General features: G+C 35.7%; 1 protein-coding gene across 1 annotated transcript; it reads right to left on the bottom strand.

Moving 5' to 3' along the window:
- Positions 1-3713: 3713 nt before the first annotated feature.
- LOC124831708 (uncharacterized) lies at positions 3714-4646 on the bottom strand. Its single transcript, XM_047305783.1, has one exon. It carries the CDS (start codon positions 4644-4646, stop codon positions 3714-3716), a length of 933 nt encoding a protein of 310 aa, XP_047161739.1.
- Positions 4647-16764: the final 12118 nt, after the last annotated feature.

Genomic DNA, 16764 nt, shown 5'->3' with positions numbered 1-16764 from the left:
TCTAACACCCCCAACTCGAAGTATATATTGACTTAAACATGTCTAACTGATTTTAACCCTTCCTAACATCTTTTTAAAGTCTTTATGCATTGATTTATACTTGAAAACTGAAAATCTCTTAACCTAGGGGCCCAAATCTAATTCTACCACCTTGAGTCTGATTTTGACCATTTTAGGGGTCCAATTAGGCCCCAATTTACTTGCCTAAGCCACCTAAACTGACCAGAATAATCTGTAATACCCAATTCTCAATTTGACCACTTTAGTTCCTCTAATAAGACCCTAAACACCCTAATTCACTTAAGTACTATAATCACCTATTTAAGAGACTTCACTTCATTCAACCATTCAATATTAGCCTCAAACCTTATCCATCCCAATTCATACGTACAATTCCACAGTTTCACTATTAGATAGGCATTTGAGCAATCGAGTTCAAATACAAAATTTCCAATTCCAGTACAAACGACACTCATTCATAACAATCCATACATACGTTATTTCCCCACTTCAAACAACAATTTATCTCATGCACACCCTAATTTACAAAACAGAAAGCAAGATCCAGCTCCCCTTACCTTGGAGTGACTTGACTGAACAGCACAGCCCGCTGGAAAGCCCTAAGAGTACCTCACAACAAGGACCTAAACAATGCCCTACAACTACCAAAATGGTGATGGAAACAGCTCTTAGAGCTAGGAAGAACAGAGGAAATGGAAGGGAATATTTCTAGCTACATGCAACTAACATAGATGCATCCCCTAGGTTCCAAAATCATGGAGGAGAAAGAAAGACGACTTAACCGCTGAAGAACGAGAATCTAATCGGATGGTTGCGAAGCTCTCTATGTCGCGGTCACTTGAGCACCACCTAATCAAACATGCAATGGTTGAATGTGAGGGAATGATAGAAAGAAGAAGACTGAGTTCTAGAGAGGAATGGAGTTGGGTTAAATGCACCAAAATGTGTCTGAAAATTGCTTTTAAAGGAATAATTTTTGGTTTCATTAACTTGATACCCCATTAAGTTTTCTAATTAATTTCTAGGTTATTACATTCTCCCAAACATAAAAAAATTTCGACCTCGAAAATTAGACTTACCAGAAAACAAGTGAGGATAGGACTTCCTCATTACTCCCTCTAACTCCCAAGTAGAGTCATCAGTCCTACTATCCCAGACAACCTTGACTAGATTGATGGTTTTGCCTCTAAGTTGTTGTTTTGGCTCTCCTCAATTCTGACAGGTTGCACCTCCACCGATAGATCTTCTCTAACTTGAACATTCTCAGCCTCTAGCACATGAGACGGATCAGGCACATACTTTCTAAGCTGTGAGACATGGAACACTGGATGAAGGTTTGCAAGTCGGGGTGGCATGACTATCTCATAGGCAATTGATCCTATACGTCTCAGGATCTGATAAGGACCAAGATATCTAGGAGACAACTTCCTAGCACGAATAGCTCTTCCCACACCAGTAGTAGGAGCTACTCGGAGGAAGACATGATCCCCAACTTCAAATTCCAAGGGTGTACGTCTCTCTTCGGCATAGGACTTCTGTCGACTCTGAGATGCCCACATCCTCTCTTGAATCAGCTTCATATTCTCTGTAGTTTGCTATATTAACTCGGGCCCGGTTAACACATATTCTCCCTCCTGAAACCAACACAAAGGTGTTCTGCAGCGTCTTCCATACAGGGCTTCAAATGGAGTCATACCAATACTGGCCTGATAGCTATTGTTGCAGGTGAACTCCACCAACGACAACACCTCATCCAGACTCCCAAGTGATCCAAAATACATGTCCTCAATAAGTCCTCAAGTGATTGGATCGTCCTTTCTTATTGCCCATCAGTCTAGGCATGATACGCTGAACTCACCTGTAGCCTACTGCCCATCTCACTCTGAAGTGTTTGCCAAAAGCGAGATGTGAACCGCGAATCTTTATCTGATACAATGCTAGAAGGTACTCCATGCAGTCTCACAATCTCCTTGATGTACAACTGCGCCAACTTCGACATCGACATCCCCAAATTAATTGCCAAGAAATGAGCACTCTTGGTCAACCTATCCACAATCACCCAAATTGCATCATGACCTCTAACTGTGCGTGGCAAATGGGTAACAAAATCCATGGCTATGCTATCCCATTTCCACTCAGGTATCTCAAGCTACTGTAACAAACCTTCAGGTCTCTGATGCTCTATCTTAGCCTTCTGAAAGGTTAGACAAGAGGCAACAAACTGAGCTACATCTCTCTTCAAACCAAACCACCAGAAAGACTTCTTGAGGTCTTGGTACATCTTAGTCATGCCTGAATGCATGCTAAAACGACTTTGGTGTCCTTCCTCAAGTATTAATCTCTTTAATTCTCCATCATTAGGGACACACGTCCTACCTCTGAACCGTAAGAGACCATCTGTCCCTGTATTGAAGTCCTTTCCTTGTTCATTACCAATTAAAGCTACTGACTTCTGAAGCTCGGTGTCTAATAACTACCCTTCTTTAATACGCTCTAATAAACTACTAGACACCACCAATTTACTATATCTGATGCTGTCAGCTTCAAAGTCCACTCGCAATCTCAAATCTCTGAAGCTTTCCACCAACTCTAACTCTCTGACCATCAACATGGAGACATGCACTGACTTCCTACTCAATGCATCTGCCACCACATTAGCTTTCCCAGGGTGATAGAGGAGATCAAAATCAAAATCTTTAAGAAACTTCATCCATCTTCTTTGCTTCATATTAACCTCCTTCTGATCAAAGAGATACTTTAGGCTCTTATGATCACTGAACACTTGAAACTGCGCGCCATACAGGTAGTGTCTCCAAATCTTCAAAGCAAAGACTACAACTGTCAACTCTAAGTCATGAGTGGGGTAATTATTCTCATGAGCCTTGAGTTGTCTTGATGCATGCGCCACTACCTTCTTCTCCTACATCAGCACACACCCTAATCCTTGATGAGAGGCATCACAGAAAACCTCAAAAGGTTTACATGTGTCAAGGATCACCAAAATTGGTGCACTAGTGAACCTTTTCTTTAGCTCTTGGAAGTTAGTCTCACAACGGTCTGTCCAAACAAAAGGTTGATCCTTCCTAGTCAGTTGCGTCAACGACGCCACAATCCGAGCAAAACTCTTAATAAAATGGCGATAATAGCCCGCCAAACCCACAAAACTCCTGACTTCAGTCACAGTCTTAGGTTTCTCCCACTGAAGTACTGCTTGCACCTTAGCAGGATAAACCAGAAATTCCTCCGATTGAAATCACATGCCCAAGAAAAGGAACTTCTTCCATCCAAAACTCACACTTAGACAGTTTGACATACAATTTTTTCTCTCTCAGTACTCCAAGTGCTACCCTAAGGTGATTTTCATGTTCTTCCTGAGTCTTAGAATAGACAAGTATGTCATCTATAAAGACAACAATGAACCTATCCAAGAACGGTCTAAAAATTTGATTCATATAGTCCATGAAAATGGTTGGAGCATTAGTCACACCAAAATGCATAACTACATACTCATAGTGGCCATATCTAGACCTGAACGCCGTCTTCTGCACATCATCTGCTTTCACCAAGATCTGATGATAACCCGACCTCAGATCAATCTTAGAAAACACCGTAACTCCATACAACTGATCCATCAAATCATCTATCCTCGACAACGGATACTTATTCTTAATAGTCAGCTTATTCAGTTGTCGTTAGTCGACACACAACCTTGATCTATCATCCTTCTTCTTTACTAGCAACACTAGCGCACCCCACGGCGAAGCACTTGACCGGATAAATTGTTTCTCTAACAGCTCTTTAATCTGCTTCTTTAACTCAGTCAACTCAGCTGGAGCCATCTGATAAGGGACTATAGATACTGGCTCTGCTCCTGAGACCAGATCAATGGAGAGCTCCACTTCTCGCGGAGGAGGTAAACCAGGAACTTCTTCAGGAAAAACATCCACGAAGTCATTCACGACTAAAAGGTCTACACTATAATTCTCGTGAGACGAATGATCCGACGTTGCTTCCATATGCGACATCACCAAGAAACAATTGGCGCCTTCCATTATGTCTTGCCTCAACACGCCTATCGACAAGGACATATCTTCATCTTCGCTAGGAAATATCAAATCCTTGTTACCACAGTCGATAAGAATGCGATTGGCAGATAGCCAATCCATTCCCAAGATTACCTCTAGCCCTTGTAGAGGCAAGTAGATAAGGTTCACTCTGAATTTACGCCCCTCAACCTCAATAGGACATCTAGAACATACTGTAGACGTCCTGACCAACCTAGATGCTAGTGTAGAAACCACCAGATTACACTGAAGCTCCCCGACTACCAAACCCAATTTCTCCGCATAAGTCTCAGACATAAATGAATGTGTCGCCCCCGAATCAAACAACACCACACAAGGCATACCAAACAACAAACAACAGCTGACGATGAGGTTACCTGAGTTAACTGCCTCTACTCCAGTCAAAGCGTAAACTCGCCTAGTAGTCTGTGGTTTGGCACCACCCCTCTTAATAGATCTCCCAACATGGTGTGTCGGTGGTCCAATCCTTCTGACTGTAGGACATTCTCTAGCAAAGTGACCCTCATCATGACAGATGTTACACCTCCGGTAACCGCTCATCTGAGGACACACAGACTATAGATGTGGCCCTCCACATTTATAGCATCGCAACCCTCTTGAGTGGCTAGACTGTCCTGAATGGACCGACGGTTGGGAGGATGAACCCTTAGACCCAGAAGATGGTGATGGTCTAGGGTAAGGAGCCCTCTTGGAACTAAATCCACCACGGGACCCAGATGGTCCTCCACTTCTAACAGGCTGACTCTGTTGCCCTTCAGCTTCCATCTTGGTCTTCTCCATCACGCGGGCCATCTCCACCAAGGTAGGGAACTCCTTGATACGCAGTCCTTCCACCAACAACTTGATGTTTCTCCTTAGACCATTCTCAAACTTCCTGCACTGCCACTCTTCATCCATAGTCATGGTGTAGAATCGGAGCAAGTGCTTGAACCTTTCTACATACTTTGCCACGGGCATACTTCCTTGCACTAGCTAGAGAAATTCAATCTCCTTATCATACCTCACACTGTCAGGGAAGTACTCAGTGTAGAACTTCTCCTTGAACAACTCCCAAGTAATAGGAGCTTCACTCCCATCAAGGATCATTTTCATGCTGCTCCACCAGTGACTTGCTTCCCCAGTTAGCAAGTATTCAGTATATGCCAGTTTGTTCTCATCTAGGCACCTCTTAGCATGGTAAATTCTCTCCATGTCCCGGAACCAATGATCAGCTTCATCCGGGCTACACTTCCCATCAAACCTGGCTGGATGGTGCTGCAGAAAGGTTTCCAAGCTCCATTCCAAGACCGGACCTACAGATGAAGACGCGCCTGCAGCGGTCCTACCACTAGCCATCATATCCATGAATTGCCTCTAGGTGGTAACAATCGATGCTCTGGCGTTCTCAGCAGACACTCTTGCAGCTTCTAGATTCTGCAAGGCTATTGTGTTTTGTTGAACCAGTGCAGCATTCTGTTGTTGCAACGCCTGAAGCACAGTCTCTAACATCTGGTTAGATTCAGATGGCTCGGCCTGAGGGGGAGGAGGAGGAGGAAGCCTAGGTGTCATCTTCTGTTCACACAGAGAAGAAAAAGGCCATTAGTCCAACTCAAATAAACAAGAACAACCAACTTAAACATGACTAAGAGTACACAAGCATAAGAAAGACACACACATACCCTATAGGATTTTCTAACGATAGAAACTGCTCTGATACCATAAATGTAACATCCCAGATTATATAGAAATATATAATATAGTAAGTTCACATTTTAATATAAGAGAACAGTTAGAAGTAGACTGTAAGTAAAGTATTAAAGTTATAATCATCCCAAAATAAGTCATAATTTAAAAGCTTAATAGCTTATTTTTTCCCTAGGTTTGATGAGTAGTGTCAATTAGGTTCCTCCTTTTAAAAAAGTGTCAATTGCATTCCCACTTGGTAAAATCTGCCTCAATCAAGTCCCTTCCGTTAAATACTCACCAACGGCGTTAAAATTCTTTTCTCTCTCTTCTGCTTTTCTGTGAAAACATATTGTCAGTACTTTTTCCGCTGCAACTCTGGGTAAAGTGATACAAAATAAGTTCTCATCTCTGCACACTAACATCCAAATTCCCCGCACCTCTGTCAGTCTTTTTATTAAACCCCATTATTTCTTACACCATGGGTCTCATACTCAATCAAAGTTTCAATGAAAATTTTCAATCCTCTCTCACCCGTACATGTTGCAGGTGGAGAAATTGTGAATAAAAAGAAAAATAAAGTGTTAGACTAAGTCAAAACGAAGAAACTTTCTTTTTCTTTCTCATTAATTGAAAGAAGGCTTGGTAAGTTACTATGGGAATGGTTAGGTGGAGTAGTGACTTTTGTTAGTGTGGTGTGATGAATCCTTGCATGCATAGAGATGTAAGTTCTCCTCGGTTTTGCTTAGGATGTGTATTTGTGAGTGCGAGAGGGAACTGATTTCTTTTCAAGGGGAGAGGGGTGTGTAATTCTTTTTGGGTGTTGACCCCTTTGAACGTGAGAGAGAGAATGCTTGTTTTGGGTTTTATGCCGTTTTCTCGAAGGACAGTAGAAAGAAAAGTCTTTCTCTACTCCTTGTGAATGTTTTGATGGGTGCCAGGAAGGGGTATCACTAAAAGTAGATGGTGCTCCTGTGCCATGCAAAGTACGTGACGTTATGCTTCTTAAGCCAAACCGAAAAGTGGGAAAATTGTTGTGGCTGAATTCTTCGTGTGATACGAAGGAAGGCTTCCTTCTTTTCTTAGGACCATACTAAGGAACGTGGGACATCTTTGCTATCATTAAAGCGCTGCTTTTTGTACCCTTAAACATTAGGGCTATTTTAGGGAAGTGGGTTATATTTGAAGATGGAGTCTGGGCTAGATGAGATTAGGATTAATGTGGGTATTTGCATAATTTGTTTTAGGTCAAAACAGGGAATGATATAAGTATTAAGGGCGTAGGAGCAAAGGGAGGCAACCCTAATTCTCGTTTTGGCCGTAGAGAGTGTGAGAGTCTTTGCTTTGTACCATGACTTGAGTGTAGCGAGGAGAATGGAATGAACCGTGAAACCTAAACGTCAGGAGAGATTCTACTGTTGCCACGAGAGAGGAGAGGTTGTCCAACGCTGCTAGGAGTCAAGGGAACATAGAGAAGCTTTGGGAACAAAGAGTGGAACCCTAGTTGCATGTAGACCTATAGTGAGAGTGTGCGTGTGTAAACTTGTGAGATATCCTAGGGTAGGGTTTGGTTTTGTGGTGTCATTCTCGTTTCAATAAGAGAACTGTAGAGAAATAAGGGAGTGAGTGGATAAGAGTCTCATTTTGTTTTCGCTTGCAGACAGTGTAGTATATTACGGTCCTAGGTATTGTGATCTTGGGTTCTATAGATGAGGAAGAATGGATATAGAGTGGTCTTGGGTCTTGTAGAATAGGTGTAAGGTTAAAACGAGGTGTGATAGTTTTATGTGAATATTATGGAGGGAGGAGAGACTTGCAGAGTGGGTTGGGTGTTTCTTGTTTTGAGCTTTGCTTTGGGGTGTTCAAAATGGTTGTAAATGAGAATAGTGGATAGAGTGAAGTAAGGATGTCAAGTGAAAGTTTAATAGGAGAGAGTAGTGTACTTGATTATTATATAGGGAAGGAAAGTAAAGAATAATTTTGGAAGTGGTAAGGACATGTGTGCGTGAATCTTAAGTGATGAAGAAGAAATATCTAAAGGTTTATGTTGAGTTGTAGATACGTGAAGAATGTTGGAGTTTGAGTGGTTTGTAAAGTATTGGTCTCGGTTTATGTGTGAGATTAATTAAATAGAAAGGGTAGTGAGAGTCTTGATGGGTTACGTGAGGAGTTGCAGGGAGAGTTTGAGTTTGTGTGAGGTTTGAAGAAGCAAAGGAAGAAAAAAAAAAGGAACATGCAAGGTGTAAGTGAAACTGAGAAATAAAGGGGCTGAGTAGGACCCGTTATGGGAATGGGTGAAAAGAAAAACATATAGTGGAAAATTTTGGTACAGGTAGAAAGGAGTCAGAGAGGATTCCTTGTCTTGTTTGATTTTGGTTTCTTATATATATGTATATAGGAATTGGTAATGAAGTGGTGGTGGGACCATGGAATTAAGAAGAGAGAAAAGGGGTTTAATAAAAAGGTACAGTGTCCTCACATCTCCTAGTTTATTTTTGGGTGGGTTAGTTTCAAAGCAGAACTCTCTGGTTGAGATAAAGTTAATAAGCATAGTGAAATTATTAGAAAGTAAGAGATAAAGTTCATACATATGGATATGGAGAAGTGTTTCTTATCTGGGTGAAATTAAAAGTATGGGTCCCACTTTGTATATAAGAAGAAGAAGAAAAATGTTTGGCTAGGTAGTACTAAATAGGAAGAGTGACGTGATGTGATATTAAAAAGTTGGCAATTAATTTGATGCAGTGGAAGAGAGAAAAAAGCTGCTGCGTTACACAGAAAAAGCAGAAAAACCAGAAAAAGTAGAAAAAGTAAAAGAGAGAGAAAAATAATTAACACCGTTTGTATGGATTTAACGGAAGAGATTTCATTGATATAAATTTTATTAAGTAAGGACGTAATTGACGCACTTTTTAAAGGATAGACTAATTTGATATTTTCGAGCAAAACTGGGGACAAAATAGGGTATTAAGCCTAATTTAAAACTTTAAACGCATTAGAGTATTTCAAAATAATAAGGACAACCAAGTGTCCTAACCAAAATAAGTAGCAGCACTATCGTCCTCCAAAGCTTGCTCTAGAGGCACCTCATCCGCCTCTACTCACATCCAAGTGGATGATCATTGCAAAAGAAAAGCATACCCAAACAAAACACAAACATACGAGCAAGGGTGAGCTAGATATAAAAATTGTTATAACAATCAAAGGCAACATGCAAGTAAGACAGATACACTACACTGCATCAACAGACATGTTGCACTTAAACTTGACTCGTCCGGACTTAGAATGATTGTCGAGCTATGGCGGGTCGTGCACTCGTGGTGGCCTCTACTGCTTTGCAAATTCATTGCTAATGGGTTTCACCCTACCACACTCACGAGGTTAATCCGTTATCACTCACCTTGGGCCATACTGGAAGCCTCCAAGACTAGGACCTCCTGCTACTACTCACGACATGGTTCAACCCTCTCTACTTGAGAATGATCGACCATTGTAGTTCCAAGATAACCTCCAAGACTGAGCTATCATGCAAATCATTCTAAACACTAAGGGCACCATCATGAATCTTCTCCTTGAAGATCATGGAATTACATCCAATACTATAGGGCACCACCATGTAACCTCCTTAGAGATCCATGGAATTACGCCCATCAACCAAACTTGATACATTCAACCACCAAACATGTTTCATACCATCACACACAATATGTTCAATAACATTACTACCATCATGCTATGCATTTCAATCATTCCACACATTTGGTTCACCCAAAGCAAGAGCAAAAGAGAATACTAGACCCAAAGGGTTCGCACAGCGCATCCTATTCGCAAGGCGAGACAGGATGGTCTCGCACAGGGCACCCCCCTAATTCGCCATGCGAATTAACTCGCAGCATGCATCAAACTTTCAACCTCTTGCATAACACACCCAGGTTACTATGCGAGAGCCTAAACAGAGACCAACCCCCTAGAACTCTCGTTATGCGCCATTCTTCGCTATTCTATTTATTTGGCTAATTTCCCAGGCTAGCAACAGTCGCAAAGTGACTACATTCGCTACGCGACTCACCAAACAGAGAGCAACCCTATGTTATAATTCACATCGTGCACAGAGTCGCTATGTGAATGCCCTAACAGAGAGCACCTCGCCAGGGCAACTCGCTGAGCGAAAGGCTTCGCTCTACGAGTCTGCAAAATCTGCATAATGAAATTCTGCAGATTTGCACAACTTAACCACTCAAAACTCATTCTAACCTTTTTGGTGAACTTCTAACACCCCCAACTCGAAGTATATATTGACTTAAACATGTCTAACTGATTTTAACCCTTCCTAACATCTTTTTAAAGTCTTTATGCATTGATTTATACTTGAAAACTGAAAATCTCTTAACCTAGGGGCCCAAATCTAATTCTACCACCTTGAGTCTGATTTTGACCATTTTAGGGGTGCAATTAGGCCCCAATTTACTTGCTTAAGCCACTTAAACTGACCAGAATAATCTGTAATACCCAATTCTCAATTTGACCACTTCAGTTCCTCTAATAAGACCCTAAACACCCTAATTCACTTAAGTATTGTTCTAATCACCTATTTAACAGACTTCACTTCATTCAACCATTCAATATCAGCCTAAAACCTTATCCATCCCAATTCCACAGTTTCACTATTAGATAGGCATTTGAGCAATCGAGTTCACATACAAAATTTCCAATTCCAATACAAACAACACCCATACATAACAATCCATACATACGTTATTTTCCCACTTCAAACAGCAATTTATCTCGTGCACACCCTAATTTATAGAACAAAAAGCAAGATCCAGCTCCCCTTACGTTGGAGTGACTTGACTGAACAGCACAGCCCGTTGGAAATCCCTAATAGTATCTCACAGCAAGGACCTAAACAGTGCCCTACAACCACCAAAATGGTGATGGAAACAGTTCTTAGAGCTAGGATGAATAGAGGAAATGGAAGGGAATATTTCTAGCTACATGCAACCAGCAGAGATGCATGCCCTAGGTTCCAAAATCACGGAGGAGAAAGGAAAACGACTTACCTGCTGAAGAACGAGAATCTAATCGGATGGTTGCAAAGCTCTTTGCGTCGCTGTCACTTGAGCACCACCTAATCAAACATGCAATGGCTGAATGTGAGAGAATGATAGAGAGAAGGCAGAGAGAATAAGACTGAGTTCTAGAGAGAAAATGGAGTTGGGTTAAATGCATTAGAATGTGTCTAAAAATGGCTTTTAAAGGAACAATTTCTGGTTTCATTAACTTAATACCTCATTAAGTTTTCTAATTAATTTCCAGGTTATTATAGTTTTTATGGAAAAATAGTTTAAATATACCTATCCAATTAGTATTTTTGTGATTTGTCTGGGTTTCTTTAAAATTGTTTTTAGGAAAGAAAAAATAGTAACAAAAACCTTTTTAATAAGCTAAAATCAATATCTACCTAAGTTTAAAATAAGAATTTAACAACATTATATGAATTTAATCTTATAAAATAATTCATTTTATTTTTTATTTTAATTTTCTAATGTATTTATAGTAAAACTTACCAACTTAGTTTGTCTTGTTTTACGCAACCTACACTGATCAATAAGAAAAGAATCAACATAATTCAATCTGACAACATGCTTTTTTACTAAGATTTATTGGTTAATGGTGTGTATTAATAGTAATTATATGATTCTTTTTATCATGTTTAAATCTTAGCTTTTACATAATGTTTGAGTTTTTACTTTTTTTTTAGTTACTAACTTGCGAATTAGCTAACTCACTGTCGAATTGTTATAAAATGGGATGAATTAAAATTTTCTTTGCTACTTTTATGAGTGAATAACTAAAACTAAAGAATATAATGTATTGTTAACAAAGAAAACAAAAACTTATATTTAATTAGGTTATTATTTGGCTCACTCCATATTTCTTTTAATTCATTCCCATCATATGAATAATATCAACAACGTATAACCGTCATGATAAATTTGTATTATATTCTAAAATATATAATTCGTGAACTCCGAGTTTGGAGATTTATGTACGACCGTGTTACCAATAAACACCCAACTAATAATAATATATAATATGTTGACATAATAACCCATAAATACAATATCAAGTCAAATAATATAATATATTCACCAAATCTGCTGCTACCCCATTAATCAGGGAATTATTCACACACTTATAATGATAATTAAATGGTAAAAATTATATTGTGATAAAAAATATCTCTTTTTTTTATATATATTATAGTAAGGTTTAGAAAAGTCTATAAATATGTCACAATATACTCATCTTTCTATCATAATCTTATAATTTCTATTTAAAACAATTTGAAATGTAATTCTAAATTATACAATTAAAGAAATCTATAATTTAGGTTCCAAATTATATGATTTAAAATAACATTTTAATTTTTATAATTTGATGTAATTATAAAATATTAAATAAGATTATATAATTTAAAATATAGTTTTAAATTAGGTAATATGAACAATATTTTAAATTATAAAGGAATATTTGTTAAATAAGAAACTTATTCATAAATAAAAGTGAGAATATTCTAGCCTAAGTTTTTCAACTTATTCTTTGCTCTCTAATTGGTATTTCTCAAGTTTAAATGACCAGTCATTTGACCTCTTATCCAATTCCTTCTCCAGTACCGATTGCATCTCATTCTTTTCTTTTTCTAGTCTTTGAGTTCGATAATCAAGTTCTGTTTTGACATGGCTAAGTTTTTCTCTGACGAATACTCTGTAAGAAATTTGAGACCTTAAATGGGTTGAAACTTCCAGAGCCAAACTTATTTTCTCCTCTAGTAGATGTCTGATTGTCTAAATCAGTACTGACACATCATAACCACCATCAGGAAAAAAGTTCTCGTTCCAGTTTCTTTGAAAGAAGAATAACCTTCTCCTCAACCTCCTTTGATCTTTCTTATTAGGTCTGCATCTGCATCCTCTTCAAGTTCATCACAACTTAAACCCTCAAAATTGCCATCGATGTCATGATAGCCATTTGTCATTATGTAGGACTGAGAAAATCTCTCCATCACATTTTTTGCAAGACTCCTCGGTAGTGGGTGTGAGGGTAATGGAAATGGAAAAAAGAAGGAGAAGAGGAGGGGGGATGTGTGTGAGGGTGGGTGATGGAAATGGGAAAGAGAAGGAGAAGAGGGAGGGGGAGGTGATGGGTGTGAAGGTGGGTGACGAAAATGGGAAAGAGAAATTGAGCCTTTTACATGTATAACTTGTAGGTTTCTTTCTACATCTCCAAGTTTTCTTTGTGCACCTCTAAACCTTTTTAAATTCTTAAACTAACCTTCTGAATAGGGTAAAATAAAAATTTATTTCTCCTTATATTTACTCCACACACTACTTTTATTCACTCACACTTCCTCTTAACCTTAGCATAGCACCAACCAAGAATTCTTCTTCCTCTCCCTCGCATCCCTTATCACTTCATCTCTCACCACCGTAGCTTTTTTCACATGCTACCTTCAACCCTTAAGCATATCATGTCACAAGATACACATTTTTTACAATATTTAATTTATAAATGTTTAGTTTAGTTCAAATTCATTTGTAAATATTTAGTTTAGTCCAAATGTTTAATTTTTAAACGTAGGTATGAAAGAATTTAGAGATTTAAAGGTATGGATTTAGAGATTTAGAATTGAATATTTAATTTTAAAATTCCATTTAGGAGTTTATTAAATTTTAAAACTCAATTAAAAAAATATTGAATTTTAGTTGATTATCAAATTTAGAAATTCAGTAAGTTTTTTAATCAATTTTCAAAATATAATTAAAAAATTTACCAAATTTCAAAATTAGATTCTATCTTAATTGTTATTTTAACTTTTTTTTTCTAATTGGTATTTAAATTTCCGAATCCGGTAACCATTAGTTTTTTCTAATTGTTATTTTAATTTTTTTCTTTGATTTTAATTTAATTTATTTTTAATGACTTTTATTTATTGTGTTTTATTTTTTAGGATTTATGGTTTTTAATTTGTTTTATAATTTTTTTATTTAATCTTTATTTTAACTTTTTTGTTTTTGATATATATATATATAATTGTTACTTGAATTTCCTTTTAATTTATTTTTAATTTCTTATGGTTTTGTTAATTTTGTTAATTTTATTTATTTTGTGTGGTATTGTTTAGAGGAGTTTACGAGTTAGAATTTAGGGTATATATAACATTAACAAGGTGTTTGATATAAGATGCGATTTTCTCAACCCCTCCACACCCCAACTCTCCTCTCTCCCATCTTATTTTATTTTTTATTTATTTTTAAATAAAATCTAACTTTCTTTCTTCATGTATCATTTATTTTTAAATGTGATTACACCTCATAGTAGTTAATAGTTGAGGATTTAAGTATTTCTAACGGATTAGATTTGTAAGGAGAATCAGTTTCTATTTGTTTTATAACATTTTCTTATAATTTTGTCATTAATATCGGTGGAATTATTTGACAAAATTGGTTCTCTAAACTTGTTTATATCACATACTAAAATTATGTTACGTTTAAATACATTGTTATAGGTCATAATTAAATCACTTAGGTTTTTAAAAAGTTAGCTTTGAGAATAACCATTGCAACTAAAGAAATTTGACTTAATTCCTACTAATCTGATCAAAATAATTATCTGTTGCTGAATATTGATATTGGTTGATGTGTTGTTGAATCTTATTTTTTTATAGTAAGCGTAATATTGTATGAGTATTATTATTTTTGAGATATATTAATTGAGTGAATCGATTCTATTTGATGTTAGATTTAAACTAAATGTAAACTTTTTGAGATAAGTAATGATTTAAAAACACTAATATCAGAGTAACCTAATTCAAATTAAAGGGCGACATGATAATTTTTTGGACCATGATATTTTAACAACTTTTTTAACAATTTTTGACAACAGACTATGTGTCACTATTTTATTGGTCCATGTATTTAAAATGGACCAATAACAAAACACCACATAAATTATTGTAAAAAAGTTATTAAAAAGATATTTTACTAATGTGTCTTCCTTTGTTTTGAATACATTAAGAGATGAGTTGTATCATAATACAAGAAAATTATTTTACATCCAAAACAACATAGCCTTTTGTACCAATTTCATATTCCAAGAAAATTCCTTTGCAGGATCGAGTCTCAAATTTGTGATGTCAAGTATGGTGTGTGTAAACAATCAAAGACTTTGAGCATGGAAAAATCAGGTGTTTTTCTATATAAAAGCTCAAAGGGTGTTTTTGTTTAAAATAACGGAAAAAAAACATGGTTAATTAAAAAAACCAACATGTTTGATACCATACAAAAAATTGCTATGTTTAATTGAAACATAAGAACCCTAACAACATTAAGATATGTTGATGTTTCTGTTCAACTTTCTTATTTTGTTGAAGATAATAAACCCAATTTGTTTGGTGAATTATTTCTTGGAAGAAGAAAAAATTCTCCTAATACAAACTCTGGCCATTATGAGGTTTGGTGTAGTCGTTTCAAATTGGTTTTCTACTAAAGCTACAAAATTTGTTTAAATAATTTTACTTCAGTTTTGAATTTTAATAGATTAAATATGTTTATAGTTTTTAAATTTTCATATAAAATTGAAATTCGTTATTTTTTAAATTATAGTAATTAAACTTTAGAATTAATGTTAATTTGTTTGACGGTGTTTTAAAATGAAATTTTGAGTTAAGATATACCAAAACGGATAACTCAAACGTCATCCAAAAATGTGTTTTACATGTTAACGTAATTATGAATTAGAAAAATTATATTTATTTATTTTTAAAATTTGAGAATTAAAATATATCTTAATTTAAGAGAAATCAAATTCTAATTTTATATCACAATTTAAAAATTAAAAACATATTTAATTCGATTTTAATCAACTATAATAATTCAGTATTGTTAAAAAATATCAGAAACCATAATGGAATTTTTGAAAGAGGTACCAAATATCCATGTGTATTGTCTCAAAAATTATAGAACTGCGGAGTACTAAATACTAGTTAGACATAAACCGCCAGGAATTATGTAATAGAAAATCAGTTCTCTGATCACATAATTAATTTTGCTGTCAATATTTTATTATGTTTTAATTTTTTTATATGATTTTCCTATTATGAGAAGAAAATTAATAATAAAATATTAGTCTCTTTTTTATTTTTAATTATTTTTTATTCGTCAAATTTCATGTTTTTTTTTCTTATTTGATTCCTTCCATCTCTTTATACAAATTCATCGTTTAAAACAAGTAGATCCTAAATGCATTGTACTAAATGTATAAAATAAATTATATTTAGGTGAATAAACTCAAATTACACAAATTCTAACTTATAAAAAAATTAATTAAGAATAAGTTGATTTATTTTTACTTTACCTATGAAATAACCGGTACCACGTTTATCCACGTGAATGAACCCCCTTATTCTTACCTTTTATTTCCTATGGGTGCAAGTACGATTAATGGATACAAGGAAAAACCTAATCTAAAATGATTTAATATATCATTTACATAAATCTAATCACAGTAATACATTCTTTTCAAAATATATTTTAAAATATGAATTAATTTTCATGTTTGTATTCTTTAGAAATAACACATAAAAAGGACAAACCAATTTATCCTTTAGAATTGTATTAATATCTCCGGGTTATGTTAATATCTAAAATTAAAAAAACTAAAATAAATCTTTCTTTAAGATTTTATTTATGTAATTAATTGTTATTATTTATTTTAGTTTTCACATATGTCATTACTTGATGTTATTTGGGAAAATATTATATATATTTACACTTTCGATTATTCCAAATATTAGTATCATTCTTACCAACTTTTCTCATATCTAAAAACCTAAATAAAGAAAATGGTATAAAACATAATAAATCCATACCGTTGCGGTAATAAAATATAGTACTGTACAGTAAATTTGTTCATAATTTGATGTTTAATCTCTAAA

The sequence above is a fragment of the Vigna umbellata genome, chromosome 4, assembly GCF_029865625.1.
Source record: "Vigna umbellata cultivar VRB3 chromosome 4, Vumbellata_1.0, whole genome shotgun sequence".
Taxonomy (NCBI): domain Eukaryota; kingdom Viridiplantae; phylum Streptophyta; class Magnoliopsida; order Fabales; family Fabaceae; genus Vigna; species Vigna umbellata.
The sequence above is the reverse complement of the archived record's forward strand: the minus strand, read 5'-3'. Positions and strand labels throughout refer to the sequence as shown.

Bases quoted from the DNA above. Each gene is read 5' to 3' on its own strand.
- LOC124831708 (XM_047305783.1), bottom strand. From the start codon at position 4,646: ATGAGCGGTTACCGGAGGTGTAACATCTGTCATGATGAGGGTCACTTT.